We start from the raw sequence: 27,292 nt of genomic DNA on the forward strand, positions 1-27,292 counted from the left end.
TCGTCACATCCCAACGAGTGATTTAAGAGCAGACCAGGACAAAATGTTGGCAGTTAATGTTTCTGCCAAACCACTGATACGTTTACATCTGTTTGTAAACTTTCCCTAACCTTAACCAAGTGGATTTTGTGACTAAACCAAACCGGATCATGAGCACAGCATTGTCACTACATAAGATTTACTTTTACTCTCTACATTTTAACACAAATATCTGTACTTTCTACTTGTTTACATTTGAAGAGGCTTGTGATTTTAGGTCAAATGCATTCATGGGGAATTATCAATTATTTTTTATTTTGCATAATTGCTCCTTGTCTTCCTAACCTCACAAGACTGATTTCAAGCAGTGCATATCACGCACGGCATACGTAACAAGACAAAAAGACATAACAAGATGAAAACAGACTGAAAGTGAGACTCAAATGTGGAGAGAAGCCGCTCTAGTGTCTCATACCTGTATAGAGCCTGCAGCCCTCTGCCTGAACTGCTTATTCTCAGGATTTATTGTTGTGCTCAGGATGCTTTGCCAACCCAAAATGTCGGTATTTGACATCCCAGGATTGAGACTCAACGATCAGCCATCTTTCTGGTGCGTTGACGAACACCTTTGACAAATCCTACTGATTCTAACTTGAGGTTTAATAGTCCTTTGAATTATATTTGTGTGATGTGAGGTTCAGTTAGCTTTGCAGAGGGGGATACTTCTTACCTCTATACTTTGAGTGCATTTCAGAGCCTGTACTGTCTTATTTTTGCTTAAGTGAACAATGTGTGTACTCTTGCCACCTCTGCTAGAATTGCAGCAGTTTCTACTCCTGTGGCATCCTCTAACAAGAATGCCTTGAATAAATCAAATACAGTGCATGGTGGCATCCAGTCAAGAAGCTTCCAGAGAGACTGAAAATGAGTTCTTGGTGTGCAGCCAGCAGAGTCTGCAGCCTCTGTGTCTCTCTTTCCACTCATTTGTTTGCCCTCTCTCCGTCTGACTGCACCTGCACACTAACAGTATGCCAGCTATCCAAATAATTACGCTCCCGCTTCCTCCCACTGCACTCGAGCTGACGGGACGGCTCGAACACCTTCCGTGCCCTTTCACCCCGGTAGTCAGAGTCTTGTTTCACGCCACTTGTGGTGAAAAGGCCAGGGCGTGTACAGTCAGGTGTAACCAGAGCCGTTGTTCGGTGCCAGAGAAAGATGGTTGGTTTTTGTCTAGGTTATGTAAAAAGAATTATGGCTTACGTGAATTTCTTGAATATTGTCATTGATTCTATCCATTGGTTGACAATAGAGACTGATGATCGTCGTTTTGAAACACCATGGCGACGCAAACCGCCCCTGCACAAACACTGATGTCTCACCAAACCCATTAAACTGTGCTCGCATATGATGCATGGTTCATTTCTATGCATACATCCCATTAATGCGTCTTCGCATGAAATCGATCATGATAACCACAGAGGGGACAGAAAAACAGATGGGTGGGAAAAAACTATGCATATAGAGGGAAAGTGGGTATTAACTTCGGCTGCGATTGTAGATAGCGGGGTGAGGAACATTGCCTGTCATAATGTAATATTTTCAAGATGATTCTGACCATTTGATGACGCTTTAGTGATCAAGCACCCATGGGTAGCCGATTTTAGGATTTTCTTGCAGTCTGTGGGAACAGAGGATATAGTTAGAAACCAAAGGATCATGAATCATGGCTCGAACATGATGAGGATGATATGGAGATGGACGACATGACAGCTACTCAACAGTGGAGCCAAAACGGCTCGATCTCCCCCTGGTGTCTGGCTGGAGCAAAGGTCATAAATCCCGTCTCCTTCATGTCAGCAGATTGGAAATCGGCCAAACTTAAAACTCTTTTAGACTCTTTTTCCAGATGAGGTTGGTTTCTGTAATTTGAGGTAGTTCTTATCATGCTAATAAACCTTTACTCAGTCTTTCCGAGTTGACGTCATATACTGCTAAAAACATGGTGGACGAAAGAAACATTTTCTTGCCTAACATATTTTCTGCCTCTCTTTGTAAGATTTTCCTCTCCGTCATTACCTGGCATTGATTTGAAAGGCTTAATTTCTACAAGACTGTGCGCCTGTCTCAGACTCTTTGACTCCGCAGATCAATAAGGAAAGTGGGAGGGCATCAGATGACCCTGAAAAGAAAATTGAGTCAACAGAGCTCAGCTGATGAATTTAGCTCAGCACAGACCGGCATCCTCGTTAGCGCCACAACCTGCATCACAGCTGTTACTAAGCTGTTACTAAGTTACAGTCATTGTCAAACGTTTACATGCACTCGTAAAGAGCATGCATGTCATGGCAGTCTTAACTTTCAGCGATTTCTAGAACTGTAATTGATCTGTGCTGAAATGAGTGGAACACATATTACTTTGTCTTCTGGTCTTCTGAAAATGTTTACATTTTTAGCTTTATTTCTCTCTCACTCATTGAGTAAGATGAGGTGCAACAGTACAGATCACAAGTGGTACAGTGTCAGAAAAATGTTATGATAACTGAAAGAGGAACAAGTGTTAAAAAAAATCAGGATGCTTGGCGAGAACGATCGGAAAACACCAGCAGAGGTTTTATTTAGTATTGGATCGGAAAGGAAATTAGTGGTATTGCACTTCACTACTGCACAGCAGCTTGTTCAAATAAATTCTTATTTTAGGTCCACTTAAGTTAAAACCATTTGTAATTACTGTGCGCCACATGCTACTCATTTGATCAACGTAATCACTTGTATTATTCCTACATATCCTGTATGTATGTTAGTGTTTCTCACCCTCGAAACTAAAAACTCTCCACTCCTTAGATGTCGACTTCAGATGTGTCTCCTTTAGATATAAATTTGCCTTCATTTCTTTTTCTCTTAACTTAAAGTATTTCCAGCTGCGTTCGGATAATATCACCCACACAATGCCCGATTAATCAAAAGATATGCAGCAGTTACTATAGAAACTTAAACGGTTTTCACTTTGTACCAAGCTACATCTGCAATTTGGGATTACAAAAAAGATTATATTGCCTCAAGCTTCTTTTTTGAAAGCATTCATTGCACGGTTTGGGGGTGGTGGTGCCAACAAAATGGAATTGGCTCCATCTTAAAAATCCATTTAAATCACACTTGAATTTATGCTTGCATCGACGGTATCTCTATTCATTTTTTAATCCTTCACACATAAGATTGGACTCCCAGGCATTTATGATACAGAGAATTACACAGAAAACATTTCTACAAGATGTTGACCTCTGCCGCTACAAACCTCAGTGGTGTGTACTAATGCATAAATAATTCAAGTCTTGTGCCACATGTAACACTAAAGCTAAACATGTAGGTGTCTGTCTCTGAGGGTGTATCAGCTCTCTCCTTATCAAAGTACCTGTGCGAGCTTAATAATTGTACTAACTAGAGAAAAAAACGAATTATGTCCTTATCAGATCATGAAGGAAATATTGTTGACGTTTTAAAGTCTTGTTAAAAGCCACTACTGGGGTCTAGAAATTGAATACAGTAAACTGCAGGGATGAGCTGTCAGAGATGACATATTGCTTACAACTTAACATTTTCGGCATCATTTAGCCTAACAGGACCCAATTCTGTTGCCATTTTAGCTTCCTGGCGAGGCTGCAATGCTCATTACACACCAGAAAATGAAATGATGGATGGATGAGAGAAGAAAGAGGCAGAAAAAAGGAAGAAAAACATTTCAAATCCCACATTCTTAACACTATGTGGAGTGAGAGTTTGGCCTGAGGGGCAAAAGCGATTGTAAATTTGTGTTGGTGCGTGACAGAGCTTCACTACACAGTGCTACTTTTTTTCAGTTCAAAGCCAAGTGTGATATGCAGACTTTGGGTGTAAAGTCTCTAAAAGATTGACAGTCCTCCTTTTAGTCTGAAACGGATCCTACAAATCATAGATAAGATTATAACTGTGTCTAACATCGTAATAACATTGAGCAGTACCAAACTCCAAATTACATCATTGCTAACGGGAACCAACTCACGTTAAATAAGAATGCTGAAATATTTGTGGTGCAAGATACAAAGCTGACCAGGGCAACATGTCCAACCAGAGGAAACACATATTTCTAAACCCTGAAAAGTAAAACAGGTTTTATATCCAGCTCTTAAGCACAGAAGCATTACACAGATTTCTGCTAAAACAGGTTTTAGACTTACAACCAAATTAAATATACGGATTGTCCTTTTTTCTCTTTTGTAACAAGCATCTGTGTGTCCTGTAAAGGCATCTCACAGACAGCCACAGCTCTGGTAGATGGAGCAATAGTTGGTCTGTTTTGCTGTGTTGTAGCTACATTGCGCTGTTAGATGAGTAAGCTACTTCAGCAGCCTCCCTCTGTATCTTGTCCATTACTGTGTTTGCCTGTGTCATATCTTGGTGTGTTGTTTTGCATTGTGCACCTCAAATACTGAACACATGCCGAAAGCTGCAGGGATTGATGACATTTTTTCAGTCAGAGAAGTGTGCTCCGTTTGTGTTTGTTTTTAATGATCTCAGAACGGTTTCAGTGGTGGATGTTTGGGTGTCATCACAGCAACATCGCAGTGTGATCAAGCAGCTGCCCATTCTTAAAAATAAAAGCACACACTCCAACAGGACTGCACCCTCTCGCAGGAATGAGAAAGATGTATTTTCTGTAATTCTGAGGCCACTAATTTTACTGGCGTGGTTATCGATTGTTGGAAGTTACAGCTTCATACCCTCGGAGTGTTTCCCTCACAGATGGTCTGAACCTAATGAACTAGACTAACAAGCCAGATGCCTCCATGCAGCACTACACAGTCCTGTGAGGTTATATCGGAGGACTCTTGCATCCATTTTTAATTTAATTTGGCACGGAGAAGGAACCACAAGCGCACATATGATTTGATTTAGCCTCATATTATGGTGCATAAGTTGACATGGAGTTTGGTGGAGATTCATTTTTCAATTCAGTACTCGAGGGTGCTTAAGGAGCTGTTATATTTCACTAAATATTCTATATTTTAGAAAAAGATAAGACTGGTTGAAGGTCAAACACTGGAGAGTAATCTCTATCGTAGGGCTATTTTCAGGATATTAAAACCATTGGTTAATGCTTCATTTAGCCGCCGTGTATGTTGATGGACACAGTGTGAACCATCTGCGATCCATTTACAATGTTGTGTAAGATGAGACGTCCGGAGCATTTTGTCTGTTTGTGCACTGGCTGGCAGCCTGAGCCTCCCTGCCTGTCTCGTCCTCTCTGTCTGTCTGTCTTTGTCTTCTCTCCATCTGCCTGCCCGTACGCATGTGTTTACTTGCAATCTATTTCTACATCGCTTTTGAGCAAGTGGCAGTCGAGATATTATGAAGTCAACACTAAACCTCACTGTTATTGGATACATTCATCATCCAAACTGCAAGACGGCATTTAATATTGCAGCAGAACTGCAGCCCCTAACCAGAATGTGATATTACCACCCACTGAGATGACACTAATTGCAGTTTTGGTATGGCCACACTGATCTGCTGCATCTTTTGAAGCTGTTCCAAAAGCTCATTAGAATGTACATTCTCCTACAGCTGAGCAAGTTTGGCCATTAAAAGTGCACTAGCAGGCATCCATTTTCTTTCCTTTATTTGCTCCACAGGGAGAGTGATGCCCAGCAGAGGGCAGCATTGACAACTGAGAGCGAACACATGAAAAACTAAATCTCTTCTCTTCTCTCTCTTTCAGGGCCAAAGTGTTTCGGGGAAAGAAGGTCCTTGGGGACTATGACATCAAAGTGGAGCAGGTACCATTTTTGATTTTATAGATATATGATTGAGCAGAATCATTCATAAAAGGTCGAGAGGGATCAGAACGGAGATGAAAGTGAACTGACACCTTAGTTGCTTTTGATATGGAAATGTGCAAATTTTCACAGACAAGCTGGAACACTGGTGCCTGACCACATTTATAATGAAAACAAAAGACTCTCTGAGAGAAGTTCTACTCATCTCCTCCTTATTATTAGTTCCTAGACAGAAACTAAAGTGAAAAAGAAGCAAACGTTTTCTATTTAGAAAAGTGTGAATAACATGTAAAAAAAAAAAAAAAAAAAACTTCACCAAGTCTGTGCTGCTGCAACAAGTTCTCCAGGGCCTGCGTTTGTCATTTGGCCAGTCTCCTAACTAAAAATCTCCACTATATGATGGTTTCCCATTACAATGTATGCACATATTCATGGCTTCACACATTAAAATCCAATAGAGTGCTAATCCCTTGACTTTTCATGTGATGCCGGAGTACGGGTTTCTGGCACCTAATTCCAAGGTGCACTGAGGAAGGGAAAAGTCAAAAGAGGTCATAAAGCTCCAGCATTGCTTCTAGTATACAACTTTATTATTAGACAGATGTGTTTCAGCTTGACCCTGATGAAGACCACAAACCGAAAAGAGCTGAATGGTGTTGGGATTGTGCCAGAAACTCAGACTCTGGCACCACATGAAAAGTCAGAGTTTCAGCAGGTCCATAGAATTGTACTTTAAAGTGTTGCAGGAGTTTTGACCTGTTTTAATGTGGTTCCACCAACAGGTCAAAGTCCTCACCTATTCTTTGAAATATCTCAACTTCACAAAAGTTGGAACAGACATTAATGGTCCCCATAGGATGAATTCTGATAAATCAAGGATGACTCCTAATAAACAGCTGATGTTCCTCTAGCATCACAATGGGATATACTTATTTAGATTTTGGTAAAATGTCTTATTGTCATGAAAATGTATTACAGGTATTCTAGGTCAATTGCTATCAAGGGCAATGTTAATAAAACTGACTTTTTCTTCTTGTGCGATCAGGGCAGTGTTTCCTCAATTCTTTGGTTCTTTGACCAAACAGGAGTAGAACTAATCACATTATTCTGTACTTAATACTAAATAGCTAGTGTTAGCGTGCTAACAGGCTAGACAAAGATGATGAACACGGTAATTTCCAGCTGAACACCAACATGCTAAGATTGTTATGTGAGCATATAAATATCCTAACGCTTGCTTTTAGCTCAAAGCACCCGAGGAACACCTGTACAGCTGTAGTCCATTGACTGTATAAGATATAAACGGCGCTTTCAGGTCTGAAAGGTTGAGCCACTGTGGACAACACCGGGATGACTGTACTGGTAGCAAAAAGAAGTCTGATTGTATATAACCTTGTGATTAAAGTGACCCTACTTCTCACTTGATTTATTACCTCAGTATACAGTTTCCTAATGAATTTATAATCTCAATTGCAAGTTTCAGGTCTTCTTCAATACAGCATGATGCTAATATTGTATATTACTTTCCTGTTTAGAGTAAGATCTAATCAGGATATCCTTGCCAGCGCCAACCTCACATCCAAATAGGGTCACTTGTGGCTCCAAAAATCAAAGATGGCGATGGCTGCAATGCCAAAATCAAGGCTTTAAAAACTAAGTCCACAAACCAGTGGGTGATGTCACATTGGGTCGGCACGTGCTGTGGACAGGAAGTTCATCAAGACATAATTTCAGTCAGAAATTTGTGTTTCAGTGGTTTGCAATCCCATCTGCCAAGTAGAAACTGTTTGTCATCCTTAGCAAACATTATTTTTATGCTGTTTATATTTAACCGGGTATAAATGTCCAACCACACTTTCAAAACCAACACTTCAAATGTCAAGTTACACCACAATCTTGATATCTTGTTAGAGTCACTGTACATAGTTAAGTTATATGTTACCAGCATGTGACACTCAGGTTTCATTTTGGTTGAAGTGCCTCTACAGGGAAACCATTCTGAAGTACTTGGTTACTGCGTTTGAGATGACTGTTGAGTGGGGTTTCACACTGAACAGTTTCACACCTAATGGATGTTGACAGTTAAATTAAACATCAAGCCTCACCACAGAAATGAGAATAGGCGGCAGAGTAGACAGGAGTCGGCAGCTATGAGTCACAGAGAAATCCTCACTATGTTTGAACCACACTAAAGACATGCATACGTGCATTACTTTACTTGAAAAACCATATGCCTTCTGTATACAATTGTATTCATCTTTTATATTATTTATAATGCGATCTGTCTCTCATGCTCCTGCAAGGAACGTTTGTTTGAAGAAAGTAACTCTTTATGTATTTACAGTTTGTTTTGCTCCAAGTACAAGTTATCATTTCAAATGATCAAAAACGACGATGTTCCTGGTATAAGAATTGCTGTAATTATGACATATTACACTTTATCCTGCACAGTAACCTTGAACATTGCTAATATAATCATCTGATATTCTGCTGAACCATTTACAACATTGCCCTTTATGATGATGCAATTTTACCATTTAATGGGATTAATGTGTATTTGATCACCTCTGTGTCAAGACTTAATGTGAACAGCTGCTGAAGCTGTCTGCTTGTGTTCTGTCCTCTTTCCATCCTCACAGGCTGAGTTCTCGGAGGTCAACCTCGTCTCACATTCAAATAGCACCTGTAACGTGGACATGCAGGTCATTAGGGGCGGGACTAAAGTGGTCAGGTCAGTACCTCATACACTACACCCTCATATATACATAATTATGTTTCCATTACTTTAAGGGACATAATACTTACATTAATTTCTTGGAAACTTAAACCTAACCTGAACCTAAACCTTACCTTACCCTTACCTTAAACAAAGTCTTCACCCTAAAGTTTGGTGATTTATGTTATGGGCATTGTGAAGGTAATGCCTTCACACTTACACCAGGCCATAGAATTTTTAAAGACATTGTTTCAGTCATACTTAGATCTTCATCAGGTCAATTTGTTTGTCTGACTTGCGTTACGTCCCCTTAAGGAAAATGGGTCACAACAATGTGACTGTGTAAACAGAGTTATGTCCCACAATATGAGTTGTACACGTCCACACACACACACACACACACACTAACACACACGTTTGTATGCTTGTGATGACCCTCACTGACATAATGCATTGCATTCCCTTTCCCAACCTTCACCATCACAACTAAATGCCCAATCCTAACCCTAGCCCAACCCTAATCCTATTTCCAATCTAAACCATTATACCAGGTTTTAACCCTTAAACAGCCCTCTTAAGGTCTGAAAATCTACTCACTCCCCAGGTTTGAAACTCATATCGGTTAAATTTCATAAAAATTGCCGTAAAAGTACACACATTCAGACAGAAAGATGCAGTGACTTATTGATTTCCCAAACCCCCAATACTAATTTAACTACAGTTCTTTAACCTTTAGATAGTAACATTCACCCCAAAACACTAACATAATCTCACATGCTATTCTGGTTTCAATTATATTAAAAGCCCAGTTAAGTGCTCCTGATCGGGCGAGTATAATCCCCTGATTCCAAACCTGCCTTTGAAGTCAACCAGAATATTTTGCTGAGGATATTTTGTCCTCATGAAGAAGATAAAAGATACAAGAGATGAGTCATCATAGTACTCTTGTATGAAAATAAATTGTTCTAGTCTTTGGGATAAACTGCTATGACCTTAAATCGCAACCAAGAACTACAAACCTGCTCTTAGCATCTGACTCTAAACCTGAAACCTACCCCTTGAATTAGCCGAGTCCTCACAACAACGTCGGAGGACATTTGGCATGAGCACAAACAGACTTGCATCAATTTTCAAACCCCAGCACAGTGCTGCTGAACCATGTTTGTGCATCAGTGAATCAATTAATGAGAGTCTGAAGACCTTTCTGCTAGTTCAGACGGAAAAACCTCAAAACGTTCTTGGAAATAATAAAATCACTTGTTTACTTCAAGTTCTGATCAGTGGAAAATGGGCAGAGGCGTACGACCACAACCATTGCAACCCACTGACTGGCACAGTGGATCTGCATCCAAACTTGCGAATGAACTGTAAGCCAGACAATAACACAGACCCACTCACACACCACAGACCACAGTGACACAGACACCAGTGTCGCAGCTGAAGTCTGCAGTGATTAAGCAAGACTGTAACTCCCACTGCTCACCAACAGGAAATGAAGACGGCAGCCTCAGCCTGCCAATCAACATCTCTGCCCTGTCATTACACTTTATGAGGGGTTGGTCCGCACATGCTCGACACAAACACACAGTGACCACTGCCTAAGATAGTCTGGATTCAGGGTGACTTGGATTCATCACAGGGCACAGAGTGAGTCACCTACACCTGGTGTGATGCCGTCCTGTCCACAGAGATATTTATCTTTTACGACGTGTCTCATCCGAGCTCCTTATCCAGGAGACCTCCAAAGTTGTATCGTGTTCGCGGTCTCACCCAAACATAAACTCGCCGTGGAGAAAATGAGTTCAACATAATTCTCAGCCTGTCTTCTTGTCTGAGCTCATTGCAGGCTTCTCAGACTTGGATGTTTTTTTTTAACTCTCGGCACTTGTCTCTATAATTGCACCGTGTCCATCGATTTCAAGTCAAAGCAGTGATTTTGCTCATTGCTCTGAATGTTAATGTCGCCAAGTAACCCTCACCCAGAAGAAGATGTTATCTTATCCAGACTCCAGTCTCAACAGGGTCTGCAGCTGTATTCTAATATTGTATCACTTTCTTTTTTTCTTTTTTTTTTTAGGCCAACTACAATTTAAAGAACAAATATTTTGTAAATAACATCACATGTTGAAACCAACTATGACCTATGATTTATTAGAAATATTAACAGTGAACAGCAAAAAAGTCATTCACAGTAGTATCATACTGTCTGAAAATGGCAATGGCTCATTTGTTCCAACTGGAAACAAAATTCTTGGTAAACTGGTAACAAATACACTGCTTAGATTTGTTTTTAAAAGTGAAATACTCTCCTATAACTGCAGGGTCTGTGAGCTTCACAGCAACAGTGTTGCATCACTCCTCTAAACAGGTCAAGTAGATGGGGACTTGGTTTAAAATCTAATAAAACAACCCAAAAAACTCATAAATGCTCCATACAGCTTGACAGAGGGAATCCAATTCTTCGCATGCCCAAAGATCCCAAATTGATTAGAATTGACATAATTTACACACTCTACAAGCACTCATGCACCCACTTCAGACAGGGTTTGTATGCTTTCCTAATCAATTTGGGATCATCTTCGGGCTTCTAGAGACTTAGATTATACTTATTATTATGATTACTTAAAGGACCCCATCTGAGGAGAATGCTGCAACACTGTTTACTGTAGCTGTGAGGCTTCAGAAATGTTCTGTAGACCACAAAACTTCACCCGACTCTCCATCAGCTTAAGGGTTTGAAGGTAATGTCTTGATAATAAACTTATCCTTTAAAGAATCACTGTGCCTGAGTCCAGCCTGACGGATCCTCTAACATGGCTGTAGGCTGTTAGTCTTGTTTCATTGACTCCTTCGGGGCATTGGGTTAAATGTGCACGGTTGAAAAATCCAAAGCGAAAGCTAGATAAGATAACTGTGGCGTTGCTGCAACACCGCTTCGGAGTACTACATTAAGAGTCATGACCATGTTGATCTTTCCAGCCTCCTGTCAGTAATGAAGAGATTACAGTCACATTAATTGCTGTGTCCTCTCCAGCAGAGTCTTTTTTAGTTTCTTGGAGTGTCTGATTAGTATTCTCGGTGCATGATGAGCTGGTGGTGGTCACACTGTGCCAGAGCTTTCTCTCCCTCTGTCTCATTTCTCTCACTCCTCTCTACATCTCTTTTACTCTGTTTTTTTTTCTCTCAGTCTCTTTTTTCTCACACCTCTCCCCTCACTCTCTTTGCTTCTCCTCACATTCCCTCTCTCTTATACACACATTCGGACACAAAAGGCAGAAATAACAAGAGTCATGCCATATCGCCGTCATGCTTTCACTGAGCTAGAATGCACTGAATATTGTTATGCCCCTAACCTTCTGGTCACTAATAGCTTCTGTGAGCTGCAGACCTGGTGTTTTCGGTGTTCTTTCTGCGGTGGCCGACACATTTTAAAGTAAAACATCAGAAAAAACAAAACCTCAAGCTTGGAACCTTTTATTGTCTGCTATTTCACTGTTTTCTATAAACCTACATAGATTCTTCTCCCATTTTCCCATTTTCCAAGATTTGAATACCAGATTCTCCAATAGAGTTCAGTGTTATGTTTATGATAATAATTGTGCACTTAAAGTGAATCAATTGGTCAAGCACTAAACAAACAGGAAATGTATAACTCTGTGCCGTGTTTTGTCGACCCATCCACCCTGACTTCCTCCTCTGATGCAGTCATAATTACAGCAGCTGCCGGAGAGCCTTGTCGCTTGTAAACACATGTCGCTTTTAGGCGCTTGCTGGAACTATTCATGCTCTCATTCTTCTTTGCAGGACAGTCTCCTAATGTACTGTCATGTAGGAGAGAGCGATGTCATGATTTGACAGGGCAGGAAGCAGAAAGTGAAAACAAGACACAAGAGGGTATAACTACAAAATAAAACAGGAAGTAAAAACCCAAACCATGAGACACACACAGCACAGGCATGCTAACCAGTCAGAAGGATTTACTTTACAACAATGACAAACGTAGCCAGTTTTACTTCACTTGGAGTAAAATTACTCCACTTTTTCACCAGCCATATTCCCCTTTATATCATTTTCCTGGGTCCACTTGACATTTATGTAATAATGATTATGGCTTTGGCAAAAGTGAACACTTGGAAACCAATTCTCCTTCATTACTCGTTGCGCTCAGTTTCCAGATCCTCAGCTATCTGTTAACTTCTCGCTGTTTGATTTAAAAGTAAACGCAGAAAAGTACGACCATCATCTAAGCTGACAATCTAACGCTTGCGCAACTTTGTGGTTAGTTTCTCAAATCTATTTTTTAAATGGTGAATATCACATTTTTGAACAAAACTCCTCCAAAAGTCCTACATGAATGATGCTTTTAAATGCTATGGACAGATTTACCAGTGAGAGAGCAATGTATGCTAAATCATTTATAATAATGTTTAATAGTTTTGTCATTTTAAATGAAGGTAATGTGGTAAAAATGCATCATCAAGAACCCACTTAAAGCTCTACTTACCATCACATTTCTTCATGTGTTTGATTTGCCAGGGAAACTGATTTATCAATCCAAGTGCTTAGTGAAAATCCTTCACAGATGATGATCTATTCTTGGACAAAAAAACATTTATTTTTCTTCTTCGTCCACTTTTAGTAATTTATGAGGCCAGAGAAGCTTATCCTCTCATCAGCAGCCTCAGTGGAAAAGACAAGTATACTGTCTTTTGCTTGTGGCCATATCGGTTTTTCCTCTAATGTCATCCCTTCTATTTCATCCATGCAAAACTGCATTTAAGTGTCATGTAAAAAACATCTGTTTTCAAATCAAATACCCAGGCTTTGACTCTTTTACCTGACACCCTGAAGTGACACCGACTTTAAATTAATTGCATTTTTGTGCACACAGATACTATGTTGGGAAATACTGATATAAGTAACCAGAAATGTAAATGCATTCTTATTTCTTCTCTATCACTTCTCTCCGTCTCTCACACCAGGTCTTTTAAGCCAGACTTTGTCTTGGTGCGCCAGCACGCCTTCAGCATGGCCCAGAACGAGGATTTTAGGAACCTGATCATCGGTCTGCAGTATGCCGGCATCCCATCAGTCAACTCTCTGGACTCCATCTACAACCTCTGTGATAAACCCTGGGCTGTAAGCAGTCTAGCAAAACTAATTCACACCTGCAACAACCCACAAATCTGTAAAAATGTTTTAATGGAGCTTGCAGCTGTTAATTTCATTTTAATTAACTTCCAGGATTTTCTGTCATTCTCATTTGACTCTCTACAGCTCCAAGCACAGTTTAGGAACATGGCACTGATTATATAAACAGTGTGTCTGTGCAAATTACATTGACTCTCTTGTGCTGTTTTTTCCCTCCCTGTTCCACCAGTTCTCTCAGCTGATCAATAATCAGAAGAGGCTGGGTTCAGATAAGTTCCCTCTCATTGATCAGACTTTCTACCCCAACTATAAAGACATGGTAAGACCTTTTATTTTCTCTTTTCATTTTTTCTCGTTTAATGTTGTCTTCAGTTACTCTGCAGCAAAATCACTTCTCCAACACTCCAGCTTCTCAACAATCGCCAAAACATCTCCATTAATAATATTTCTTTGGATTTATTTGTTTATATTGCTGGTAGTTTAACTGTTTGTCTTCGGGCAGTGAAATGTTCTTTAAAAGCAGAAGACAATATAGTTTTAGGAAGCTAGTAAAGAAGTAAAATGTCATAACTTAATTACAATTATTTTCCAAAATGTAATTTATTGTTTACATGAGCAGATTAAGCTGCTTCTTAAAGTTATGGAGAAATTACAAAATAAGACTTGTGTAAAATAGTGAAAAAGTTATAAATAATACAAAATAATAATGTGATCGCTTATTTGCTATATTCACTTGAGCATTTTTAAGGTACTGTTTAATATAAATATGAAGTATTAGAAATATATATGTTCTCTGTAGCCATCAGAGTCCTTTTCATTTAAAAAAAAATGTGCTCATTCTTTTCTGTCTTGTTAGAGATATTCTGTCGCAGCAGAAACCCTAAAAAAAAAAATCCTCATTAAATTGTTTTTCCATGTTGCTGTCACCCCTGAGATCTCACTAAATGTACAGCAAAGAGTATTATTTTCGAAGAAAGAAGAATAAAAGAGCCACACTTTTCCATTGAGACATTTTATATACAATCTTTTTTGGTACATGGAAATAGAAAACTCTATTTAGACAGAAACAGAGACATAAATACAAACCCAAACAATTCTTTCAGTATAAAACAAACATGAAATTGTTTGATAACACTTCACTAAAGCCACACAGTTGTTATGCATTATTATCACATCAGTCATGAGAGTCTAAATTATTCATATATTTGACATGAGTCAAACCTGTCAAATAACTGCACTGTGCAGCTAAATTGTATTATTTTATAGTCGAATATCATCCTGATATAATCTTTAAATTATGGCTTAAGTGATAGTTAATGCATTATAATCTGTATGACTTCAGTGAAGTAATCCAGTAACAAGACAGGGGTCAATTCAGATTTGTGTCTTTTAATTAATGTTCAATCATTATATTAAATGACGCCTATAAAACAACAATTAAATCACTAATAACAGCTCATCCATGAACATCTCTTTGTGTTGGTTAACGTCTTGTGCCAAAGTTTTCACTTTCTTTTTCTTGAAGAGAATTGAGAGTTGAAGAGATTCCACTTCCTGTTTTCACAGAGTTAAAAAATAAAAAGGGGAATTGAACCTTGTCCTGTTACATCATTTCCTCGAAGGAGAGGTGGCTTGGCGTCTACAGGTGGCAGTGCTGTTGTTTAAGCGCTGGATTAGATTTTTGGCACAGGAAATAGTACAACCGAGGAAACTAAACACGCAGAACCACAGAGCGACACATTCTATGCTATACAACAAGATCCGGTTAGCCTTTAAAATGTTAATTCTCACTGAAGTACAGTATTTACATTCTGAGTGTATAAACTGTGATGATTTAGATGTACAAGAATTATGGTCAAATATAATTAATTTGTCAGATTTTGTCAAAATACAATTAATTGGGGGAATATCTGTTTTTGCTATGTACAGTGCATTTTTATTTGCATGGGACAGTTATTCAATAATATATAAAGGCAAAAATTCAACACCAGAATGTGTGGGGTGGAATGGGGCGGTCCTAACGTCTACCTGCAAACATTTAGTGCACAGAAGATGTTTTTTGTTAGAGTATTGTATAGTATATTTTATTGTGGAAGTGTTGGCAGCTTTTTTTCTTCAGTTTTCTTCCTGTTGTTTTACAGTTAATTAAAAATCCTTTTGGTAAATGCATAACCTAAATTCCTACATAGCCTATTGTGAATATGCATAAACAAGGATGAGGCTCAGTATTTGCCAAAGGTTATGCATTTACAAGAAAACTATTCTTATTCCGTGGAAAATAGCGGGTGAAGGACTGTGTGAGAGTGAATAAAAGACTCTGAGAAATGTTGAAAGCCCCCTGCACCTTATAAAAATGATCAGTGCCGTAGAAACCATCCGAACTTTGCTAACAGAAACTTGAAGTTAGGCTTAGCTCCCTCAAATGTAAAAATCAGCCAATTCTTCAATGAAAATATGTTGCTACTTTGCGTGCCGAAAATTGAAAAGCAAAAGCAGGAAATGTTTGAATTTGCGGGAGGGAAATGCAGTAAAATGAATGTCGGGGTCACAGGTCAAGGGTCAGTCATGTCCAGGAAGTCTTTCTCAGGTGGAGGTCCACCCCGGTACCAGCTGCAGGTAGTGTCAGAGCGGCGGATGCAGGCATACTGCCGAGCCTGCTCCCCATTTAGACTGTTGTCCAACAGCCAGTCAGTCCACAAGCACTCGTTTTCTCCTGTGGATGCACACGGCACTGTGTAACAGGTGTTGATCTGAGGAGAAAAGAGTCTTGGGTTCATTTGTTACTCCAGAAGTTAGCATCGCCTGTGTTATGAATAATGTGACTTTTATCGTAGGGAAGATTGGAAGGAAAAAGATCACAACAAACTTGCCATTGTTTTGTAGCGAAATGGAAAGAAAATTTTGCACGAGATGACTTGAGACGTGACCTTCTTTGCATTGTGTTTTGTTTCTTAAGGCGTCTCTCACACAGATAGAGCGGGACAAAAGATAAATATGTATAAATAGGGAATGAACAGCTCTTACTCACTCTGCATTCACAGCCCATCTGGTATCTGTAGTTGAGATTCTTCTTCTGTGACAGTGACAAGTTGTCCCAGGACTCCACAAGGTCACACTGGCCAATGGAAATTCTCCCATCGCTCCACATACTTCCTGTTTCGGGACATCACAACACAGCAACTCAAATGTCATCTTTCATTCTGCAAATTGAATGCTGCTGTATTTAACATCTTATATGAATATTACAACAAGACTGTTTCTTCTTTATCGATCTGCTGATTATTTGTGCTAAGCTAAGCTTGATAGACATGAGAGTGATATCGATTTTTTCACTTAACTCTAAGCAAAAAGGCGAATAGGCGTATTTCCCAAAGTGCCGATCAATTCCTTAAGAGAGAAAAGCCATTTGGGCAAAAAAGAAATGACTGCCACTATCACTCTGCCGCATATTCCAACACTGAAGTACCAAGCTAACATTACTTTACGTGCTTACTTTTCTGTTGCTTTTTACTACTGAAAGTGCAATATAAAAAATGACCATAGCTACTCTATTGTACCTGAGATCAGATAGCCTGCTTTATTGTTGGAGTCCAGCTTGACACCGCACAGTGAGGAGAAGACCGGAGTGTACACATACTGGATGTCCTTGGCCTTGTCAAAACCTTTGAACATCTGCAGACAGAAACATTAAGAGAGAGGAGAGTGTAGATGGGAAGGTATTAGTCAGGTCTCATATAAATTGCATTTAGTGTATATGTTGCAGCAATATACACAGGAATAATAACAACTAAAAACACTAAATCTCAGATAAATGTGAAACCAACTAAAAAAAAATAGAAATAAAGTTGTCTGTAAATTAGAAACATATATATTTTGGATATTTAGCAATCACTCTTATCCAGAGCATCTTATAGTTCTGATCAGTATCCATAAGGTCAAGTGAAGACTCTTTTCTTGTCAATGCCTAGACGGATTGAGGGCATCTGGGCTGACACAGCTAGTGGGAATTTGTTTACTTTTCCAGACAGATCAGCCAATACACACATGTATCACCCGGCTTTACGCAGCAGCATAAACAGTAAGAAAAGCTGTCCAGAGATCTCACCTTGATCATTTTTATTTCGTATTGGATCATCTTCATGTAAGGTGAGGAGCTGTTGCTAGGCGACACAATCTTCTCTCCAGAGATCTTTGCCCTTATCACTGTCAACAACAAAAAATAAAATAAAAAGAAGAAGACGAGAAAGGAGGATTAAGATTAATTGAAATGACAAATAGGTACACGAAGCACGATAAGGAGGTGATTTACTTGGCAGAGACAATGGAAATGAATTATGCCTGTTTATGATCAACAAATGAGAAGCTTTTCCCTACTCTTGATAGATAGATAGATAGATAGATAGATAGATAGATAGACAGATAGATAGATAGATAGATAGATAGATAGATCCTCCTCCTCCTCCTCCCTCTATTTCTGTCAGTTCTTGTCACTCGTCTTTCTCCCCACACAGACAGTGTAGCAGTCCCTCTCAGTAGTGATACCGGATGTGTCCCTCTTCTCCTCTGGGAGGGAAATCAAAACCCGCATGGAATATCAAGTAGCTCTCCACTTGCACACTCCCATTAAACGACTCCACACACACACACACACACACGCACACAGGCACACACACATATTTGTACAGTATATACCGCACTACTACAGCACGACACACATGCTTACTCAAGCCACACCATGTTTGGCAAAGGAGCGACTTTCACATTATTTTTCACCTATACTGTAAATCAAGTAGAAGTAGCAAGATAGCTGGTCTCTGGGTCTCATCAAGAAGTTGTATAATTGTAGAACCTTTCATTAAGAGACAAAGAAATATCAGGCTGACACTTAAACTATCATTAATGTTGTGTGTTTTATTCACACGGACCACACTTGTGCCAAATCAAACTGTACGATGACAGACTTCACTGATTCAGAACGACTTTTTTTCCTTCCATCAAATTTGCACTTGACATCTACATTATTCATGATGTTAGCTGAGAAATTAATTTCACTGTCAAACATTTACTTTAAACTAATGACACTGCTGCAGCACCAGCAATCAGGCGTGATTAAGTTTATTATTATACTAGCTTTCTGTCAGGTTAACTGATATCTCCGATCAAAACATCCTACACAGTGACTTTGAAACATGGCGGACAACTGCGCTGCCAACAGGAGAGGACTGACGCCACATTAGAAACTTATCAGGAAATGTCAGATTTAAACCTGAAGTAAAGTTGTAGTAGGAGGTAGGGTCTGTTTATTAAGAATTTGGATGGTGGTTTGTTGTTTTAGCTAATTCAAAACCAGAAAATGAAAAAGCAAAACTGTAAGGAACTGATTCAATGGTATGTTTGTCTGCTCAGTATTAGCATGTCCATCTTACAAGCTTACTACCTACAGCAGTAACACACAATTATGTTCAAGAGCAATGGTATTTCATGCAACATTATTTTGTGGGGTTAACATGATAAAAGCCCTGTTTGCCAGCACATCCATGATGGGAGCTGGGATGTGCAAGCAAGGCTTCAACAGAGTTCAGGCAACCCCCAGGAACAGCATCAGGCTTTGAAGCCAACTTTCATAGTGCCTAAACCATGTAATTACATTGTTACGTGATGCACTGGGACTCACAAAGACTTTTCCAATAAACTCACACTGTAATGGAAGCTGCCGTTAAACAGTGGATAATTTTTGTAGAGTCACAACCCCACAAATAGTCTAGATAAGCCACAAGATAAGATCATTTTATTTCTATTCAAGTTAGCTGGGTGCTAAATTGCGGGTTAGCTGGCCCAGACAGCAGAAGTCACTCTATGGGCCACATAACGAGGAAAATATTGGGAATTTTATCACTGGAAGGTTTCCGGATTTGAATGTAACGTCAGTGGTTCATGGTAACATTAGCATCTCTGTTCTGTTTAATAGATTTGGGAAAGTTTACATTCTTGTGACTCAAGGTTAACTTGCCATCTGCTACGTTCATAGGTCAGTCTTCAACCTTAAAGCCTCATAACATTATATGAACAGTACAATATATGAACAATAAAGCATAAATCTAATACGTCCAAGTAGGCCTCTGTTAGCTAAGTTGCTACGTTATCATAAATCAGTCTACTGTAATGCCAGACCTAACTATGCTATGCTAGTTACTATAGCTCTAAAAGCTCTAAAAACCAAGAACAACAGTGATTTCTTTATTCCAAATCTCCGATACAGATCGTAAACAGAGGGAGATTGTAACATTTGTATGATACACATGCTGCGGTACTTTAGTACAATATCATGTAGCCTAGGCTGTGCCTTCAAATGCACCTGTGAGGCACATTTACAGGGTTCTCATTTTAAAATGATTCAAAAGAAAGGCCTACTAAGAATTTCAAAGTGAACGAAAACCCATAGCGTTATGTGGGCTACTGTGTGAAGGGGTTAAGCTTGACAGCAACAGTAACTAAGGGAGCCTTCGAGTGAAATTGATTGCTTTTGCATAACCACATTTTTATTATCTTGCTGATTGCTTGCATAATTGAGTGGAATTGTTGTTTGACCTGGTGAGCAGAGACAATTTTCAATAAGAAGCCTGTAATGCCCATAAACACTGCTGCATAACTGTCACTTCTTCTCTAAAAGAGCGAAAACGACCGCCTGTAGATGCACCACAAAGACAGAGAAAAGCTACAGTATAATAGAGAGAGAGAGAGAGAGAAAGTGTGACCCAGCACCCTGCCTAGCCCTCACCCTCTCACACAGCTACACACACCACCCACTTATTTTTGCATTTTCACTCATCACATAACTACATGACAATTTTGTGTGTTGGTAAGAAGAGGAGGAGCTCGCTGGGCTCTGTGAAATTGGTTCAGGAGAAAAAGAGCCAAACAGGCCAGAAGATAGAAAGGCAGGCAGACAAACAAATAAATGCAGGCAGAAATTGAATTCGCTGCTTCGCCCACAGCGAGACAGCCCGTCCATGGATCTTCATATTATAGAAAATGTCAGAGAGCACAAAGTGCTTGCTTGGTACAACTTTAATATACTTCATTCACTGCATTATTCGTAGCCCAAGGCTCAACAAGAGTGTGGCAGACAACTGAAAACATGAGAGCCGCATCCAACGGAAATACAATACTGCTGCAGATAAAATGGAGATCCAAGTGAAGTAGAGATCAACTTTTTCTCCTGACCTCTAATATGTTACAGGAACAAGTACACATAAAACTTGCATATGTGCATAGATAATATGTAATGTCTTACAATACACATCACAGTATCTGACCTCACAGGGACACACCTGCCTGTAAACTCACCTACACACACGCAGCTGTGACCTTAAATATCCAGACAAAGAGTCGGAGCTCCCATTAACTGGTCCTTACACTGCAGTGTCGCGGATAAATCTGTATTTATCCTAATTGTGTTCAGTTAATTTGGCATAGCATAGCTGGAGCCTTAAAGTGCCGAAATGCATTTTGAGCTGCTTGCATTTTATTCCAGTTTTTGTATTTTGTGCAACTTTATACGTCCACCATACTTTACCTGAATGAAATGTACTTTTTTACTCATAACAGATTCCTGTCATTGAAGAGTTCATACATGCTAAACACATGCGTAACATCCTACTGCTATTAAGCAGTACTAGTATAATAGGTAGTAGCATTGCAGTATTTATGACGTAACACCAAACTAGTATGTTACAGTAAAATGCTGCCTCAATGTAGTTTTTGAGAGGAACATTTTTTCAGAAGAGGGAAAATCTTCATTGATTGATTTTCATGACTGAATAACAAACTGTTGTTGCTGTTGCCAATTTCAGATGGTTTTACCTTTTTTTATATTAGTTGGACCCTTCTAAAGAGCCACGTTTCCAGCTTCAAACAGTGTTCTGGGACCTTATTTTACCTCTGAGGACAGCTTGTTTACTCAGTTATGGAAATCAATCAAACATATCTGAGTTGTTTTTACTGTATTTATAATAAATATTACCTCTCTGAGTTTGATTTTCTATCCCAAACTACGATGCATCAATAATCAGGGCTCCAGAGTGATACTGGTGTTTTGGTTGCAGATGCGCCCCAAATATCTATGAGGTGCGACTTAACATTTTCACTGGTCTCACTGGTGCCCCTGAAATTTAGCAGTTCTGATTAAAGATAAAAATGCAGCCTGTCAAAATAGTTTTTATGTTTTATTGTCGTGTGTGCTTTGATTTGAATCAAGAAAAACATTTAACAGCAACAACAATCATTAATGGCACATCTTAACTTAAAATGTATCATTGGTTGCGCCTAAGTAATGTGCTGTGAAACCAGTATACAAGTTGGTCTGCTGCCCTGATCATTTATTAATCAATGCTTACAATAATTATTATACATTTTGCTTCCCCGATTTCCATTTTTCATCTAATTAGAGCCTGACCGATACTGGGTGTTTTAGGCTGATGCCTAAAATAGATATTTGAGAGTTTAAAAAGCAATAAATCAGCCAGTATTGATTTATTTATACATAAAATCACAACATAAACTTATTTGATCAACATATCTTAATAAACAGTTTTGACCAAGAAATGTACTGAGCAGGACATTTTACAGTCGAAAAATAAACTTTAACTTGTGCTGCAATTACGTTGTTTCTTACTGGACAACATAAAAACCGATATGATTAATTTGATGATAGGTAGAGCCAGTAGACTCCAGAAGAACTGTTAAATTACTTCTGTTTGAGCATAATCCCACTCGAATATATAAACCGACTACAGGTGTGCACGGATTTATCAGTCAAGCTTTACTAATTTTTTACATCGTTTTTTTTTTCCTAGGTTACACTGCTACTTAATGTTATTCAAAAAATGCAGCAGTATCTTTTTGCTCTCATCCTCAACTCTGATTTCACGACTGACTGACACAGAAGTACACTGTACAGGCGATGGCTATCACATTATTGCCCTCTTTTGTTCGTTTCAGCTCTCTGATCTGCTCCTCCTCTGGCAAGAAGAATCATATCTAAGAGTGGATGAAGTGCTTTGGCAAATTAGCTGCACCACTTAAATCTCCTCTTCTTGAGTAGAATAATGAGTCTCTATGTGGGCTGTTAATGATAATGAAAACACCGACACATAACCACGGATCAAAAAGTTGGGAGTCTAAGTATTGGCTGCAGATCAGTGCAACATGGGGGAGGACAGAAGCTGATATAGTAAATAAACCTGGAATAGTACAGTTAATTACAGCAGATCAGTGGTTTTAAGCATCTGTTGAGAAGCTTTGTGCCCAGTCCAGATAAAACTGAAACAATCTGGGTTGGATCACCTTCAAGGCTGTGTAGTTTTCAAGCAGAATTGCACATTTCTAATTTATTTTATCATAGAAATAACATGAAATAACTGAGCAGCAAAGCTCCAGTTTGCTGTCTCTTCCTAAAATGCTTCTCTTGGCCCAGATTCTCTGAAATGTTTACCCCCCACCTCGACATCTTTGAACTGCGCAGGCTAGGTTACCCACTCAATTCAGCTGCTGCAGCTGTGTTATGAGCAGGAAGAAGGACAGGGCACGCCTGCGGAGTGAAAGTGGCTGTGCATCTGCCTCAGAGCTGCATAACCAAAGAGAAATATTGCAAACTTGTACCATGAGAACTGATGTAGTAAGTAACTTCCCCCCTCCCTGATGAATCGGCACCCTTGTCATGCTCACAAAGCTGGACTGTCAGCGGGCTTTCACACTGATATTGTTAGTATGCAGACCATTAGACCAAGCCTATAGACATGGAAATGAAGTGGGGAGAGAGAGGGAAAGAAACAGAGAGAGATGGAGTAGGCTGTGTTGGCATGGCTTGGCCTCTGTCCAGCACTCACACACACACACACACACATACACACAATCTCAAATACACAAACATGGCAAGGGAATCGTCTAAGGTTTGTCCAGATGGGTTATTACTCAGATGTACAGCTTTATTCAAAGGGCTCATCGACTCTGACAGCACTGTCAGGTCAACTGAAGGCCACCACCAGCCTATGCCTAGAAAACAACCACTTTAATCACAGAAGCTCTTAGTGTAAGGGAGGGATTTGTCTGATTTGTTATTCATGGGTCTAAAAAAGTTTCATCCTACCTGAAAGAGGCCAATGACTCTTGTGTCCATTCAGAGGTGGACTCATACATTTAAAACTAAAAACACAGACCCGAGCCCCGAGCACACCCTGAGGAAATGGCATCTAATTACAGAAGACCCTGCGGTTAATTGACTAATTGTGAACTCCTGCTTGTGTTGTAAAGCTGTTGGTTCTTACACAACATATGCAGTTAAGAACGATGAACCACTAAAATGGAAACAATCCTTGAATTCAAACAGAGGAAGACAAATAGATTCTAAATTCTAGGTAGTTACCATCAATTTCAGCTGATGAAAACTGTCGCTAGCGTGTTCAATTGTTGCTCTGTAGCTAACTACTTATGATTACCTCGATGAGCTGGTTGAAAACTCCTTGTTGGGCCGACTTGTTTCTAAGACGATAAACATGCTCGATATTATCACAGATATATTGTATCAGCATATATGTTGCCCGATATGCGCCAATATGACAGTTTTTCTTTTGCGAGGTTAAAGGCAGATAAAGATGTTTGAGATCATTAATAATTATAAGTGCACTGATGTCATTTTCTTCTAGTCTTAGATATGCACTTTGTGGCAGTATGCATGATATCATGCTAAAAGACTGAGGCAAAGCACCATTGCCTTTTGGGCTGAGTAGAAGTAGATTCTAGTACTTGATAAGGGGAAATTTAACACCAAACTGCAGCACAGAAGTTATGATAGTTACAATATTTATGCTTCATTGTTTGTCATTTCAAGCTGAATTGTAAGACATCTTTGAAGTGACTCTGTGTGCTATATAACACTGTCTCGGGTCACGACCGACTATGATGGGGTCGTCATTGTGTTTACTTCCCAGATTCAGGACATCTTACACTGAAATGACACAACAGCTGAAACGTCTGATAGTAGCACTGACAACTAACAAGACCTTTTCGAATATAACCTGTAATCCCACAAAATGACATAGATAGCATATAACCTGCTACTTGGTCTTGAAAGTAATGCTTTGTTAATGTTGCCAGTGTGGGATGTACGTTAGTAAGCCAAACATGCTAATGTTTGCAGCTCATTTGAGAACAGAAACAGTTCAATCTTTGATTCACATGTTTGCTCTTGTGGTTTTGGTTTTATAGAGAACAAAAAAGGGCCTCTTCAACGCTTCAGCATCTTGGGAAATTCATCGCGTTACAGAGCTACTGTACAGCTGCTAAGCTGTGATTGGACAGCTGCTGTTTGAGGCAAATGGAGAACAAAATGGATTGACGTTTGCTAATTAGCTGTATGTTTGGAACATGCTTGTTATGTAACTATTGTCATCCCACACACACAGGCATGTTACCATAGTAACTTCTGCTAACTGTAGCTGCCTTTGGCTAGTTTGCTCAGTTAGCCGTGCAGCTAGAGTGGTATTACGAGACAGGACTGGCCAGGACTAGCTTGTTAGCATGCTAACTTCAGTAGATATCTCTGCAACACAATACGAAGATGTCCTTTAACTTGACGTAAAAACTGTAATTTCTTCATATTCTGTTGATGATTATTTCTGATTGTTTAAAACCAAAATACTTACATATTGTACAGTTATGTTCCAGTTTCCTAATGCTGTCTGCACAATTTAGGCATACATTTGACTAACATGCACCGTGCCTTTCGTTTGAGTCCTATGTAATGCATGAAAAAAACAGAACGAAAGACCAAAAGATGGTCATGAAACTTGCTATACCAGCTTGGACAAAAAAGTGTAGACTGAGTCTAGACTGAGAAAGTCTAGTCTAGCTCTCATGTAGGCCTGAGATCTGGTTCAGGTTCAGGCCAACTCAGTGTCAGCCCTCTAACTAAACCTCGAAGTTGGCGAAAACAAAAATAATCTTACTTGCAGGACCTCCATCTCACTCTTTTATGACACACTTCACATGTTAAACTCTGTCCTAAAAACACTGGCCCAAATACGCTCATTGTGTTCTCATAACCCAGATCTAATTTGCCGTTATGACGGTTTCAAAAACAGGCCTCAGCCTCCATTTCATACTGACTATTTCTGAGACACATTTTTTTAGTACTTGGAAGGTGCCGACCCTCTCTAAACGGTAAGCTGGATACGAACCAATTAGAGAACAAGACTTAAATCCCCTAAATGCAATTTCTTCTTTTACTTCCTCTTTCTGTCTGTCTCTCTCTCTTCTGCTGGAGTGTAACCTTTGACAGAAGCACATACTCCAGCTTTCCACAGTCTGCAGCCAAGTACTCAAAGTCAGAGCAGAGTGTTGGTTTTGGCCTGTGCTTAGACAAGAAAGAACTGGTTGATGGGGGGTGTCAGACAGACAGAAAGACAGACAGATAGATAGAAAGTAGGCCGGGGCCAGTTGGCGCTGACTGTTTTTCAGGTTTTGTTTTTCTATGATGGAGAGCAAGAAGACTCAATTATGCAACTACAGAAAAAAAGACAGCAGACTTGCCTGTTTTGATCTTGGTATATTATCCACTAATAATCCACCACACTAATATTTTATGTACTGTATAAAGTGCTTTAATAACTTTTCTCTGTATAAAACTTATAATTTCTATGAATTCAGTTGGAACAAAACACAATAATAAACTTCCATGAACAGCTCACTCCTGAAGCTCTGTTGATTAGTTCATGTCACAGTAGGCTTGCACTGTAGATTGACACTGTTACAATCACATAAAATATAATTAAGTGCATCAGTAAGCCAAATCATTAAGATGTCTCACATTTATAAAAAAAAAAAACCTTTTGGGTTAGTGCATAATAAGTTATTTCGATTCAGCAGCTTTAATATTCTTTAATTTCTCATCTGAGTCAACAGAAACCAAACTGCTCGTCATTTATTTACTTACCGATCTCGGCGCTGCAGAAAAGCTGCTGTGGGTGTGCTGGGAGGCAGCTACATCCCTCCACAACTTCCTCCATGCCTGCGCCGAGCAAAAGGAGCACCCAGAGCCCCAGACACGCACTCCGCTCCTGGGACATGGCCATGACGACTCTGACCGCTCCAGCACTCGATAAACACTCAGCAAACCTCTTCTGATCCTGTTAAGTTCCGCTGGGAAGGCAAATCAGGCCGGCAGTCAGCAACAAGGTGGGGGTGGGGGTGGGGGGGTGAGACGGCTGAGTTGAAGTAGTGAGATGAGCTCTGCCGAGCTGAAAGGCAGCTGTGGATAGAAAATGTTTTCATAAGTTTAAAGTACACCTCTGAATTCAAGCTGGAGCAAATTAGTTGAGTTGGAGGGAAGGCTGGTGCTGCTGCTGCTGCTGCCACCTCTCTCACTCTCTCTCTCTCTCTCTCTCGCTCTCTCTCCCTCTCTCTCTCTCTGTCTCTCTCGCCCCCCTCTCCCTGTAGACAACACACAGAGAAACTTACAATAGTTGGATCCCCTCACACTCTGGTCTTGAATGCTGAGAGGGTCGCACACAGGGAGCCTCTTATGTACTCAACAATTTAGGGACAGCCTCCTCAAACGCAGAAAAAAAAAACTACCATC

The 27,292-nt window shown here is 39.7% G+C and overlaps 2 protein-coding genes across 2 annotated transcripts in view; one reads left to right on the plus strand and one right to left on the minus strand.

Annotated features, from left to right (window-relative positions):
- Positions 1-27,292, plus strand: part of syn2b (synapsin IIb) — an 89,428-nt gene that overhangs the window by 41,140 nt on the left and 20,996 nt on the right. Inside the window, exons 2-5 of the mRNA XM_030419154.1 lie at positions 5,732-5,789; positions 8,429-8,520; positions 13,488-13,644; positions 13,886-13,975. Coding sequence (XP_030275014.1) covers positions 5,732-5,789; positions 8,429-8,520; positions 13,488-13,644; positions 13,886-13,975 — 397 coding nt within the window. The remainder of the gene's footprint in view (positions 1-5,731; positions 5,790-8,428; positions 8,521-13,487; positions 13,645-13,885; positions 13,976-27,292) is intronic.
- On the minus strand, positions 14,653-27,256 carry LOC115582921 (metalloproteinase inhibitor 4). Its single transcript, XM_030419156.1, has 6 exons — positions 27,172-27,256; positions 26,648-26,962; positions 17,762-17,859; positions 17,214-17,328; positions 16,685-16,809; positions 14,653-16,406 (listed from the first exon to the last, which is right to left on the minus strand). Exons 2-6 carry the CDS (start codon positions 26,784-26,786, stop codon positions 16,209-16,211), a joined length of 675 nt encoding a protein of 224 aa, XP_030275016.1. The 5' UTR covers positions 26,787-26,962; positions 27,172-27,256; the 3' UTR covers positions 14,653-16,208.

The sequence above is a fragment of the Sparus aurata genome, chromosome 6 (genome assembly GCF_900880675.1).
Source record: "Sparus aurata chromosome 6, fSpaAur1.1, whole genome shotgun sequence".
NCBI classification, from domain to species: Eukaryota; Metazoa; Chordata; class Actinopteri; order Spariformes; family Sparidae; genus Sparus; species Sparus aurata.

Excerpts from the sequence above, each read along its gene's own strand:
- LOC115582921 (XM_030419156.1), bottom strand. The coding sequence starts at position 26,786 with ATGGCCATGTCCCAGGAGCGGAGTGCGTGTCTGGGGCTCTGGGTGCTC. Across the intron at positions 17,860-26,647 it reads TTTCTGCAGCGCCGAGATCG|TGATAAGGGCAAAGATCTCT; the intron begins GTAAGTAAATAA and ends TGTTGTTGACAG. Across the intron at positions 16,810-17,213 it reads AGCAGGCTATCTGATCTCAG|GAAGTATGTGGAGCGATGGG; the intron begins GTACAATAGAGT and ends GTCCCGAAACAG.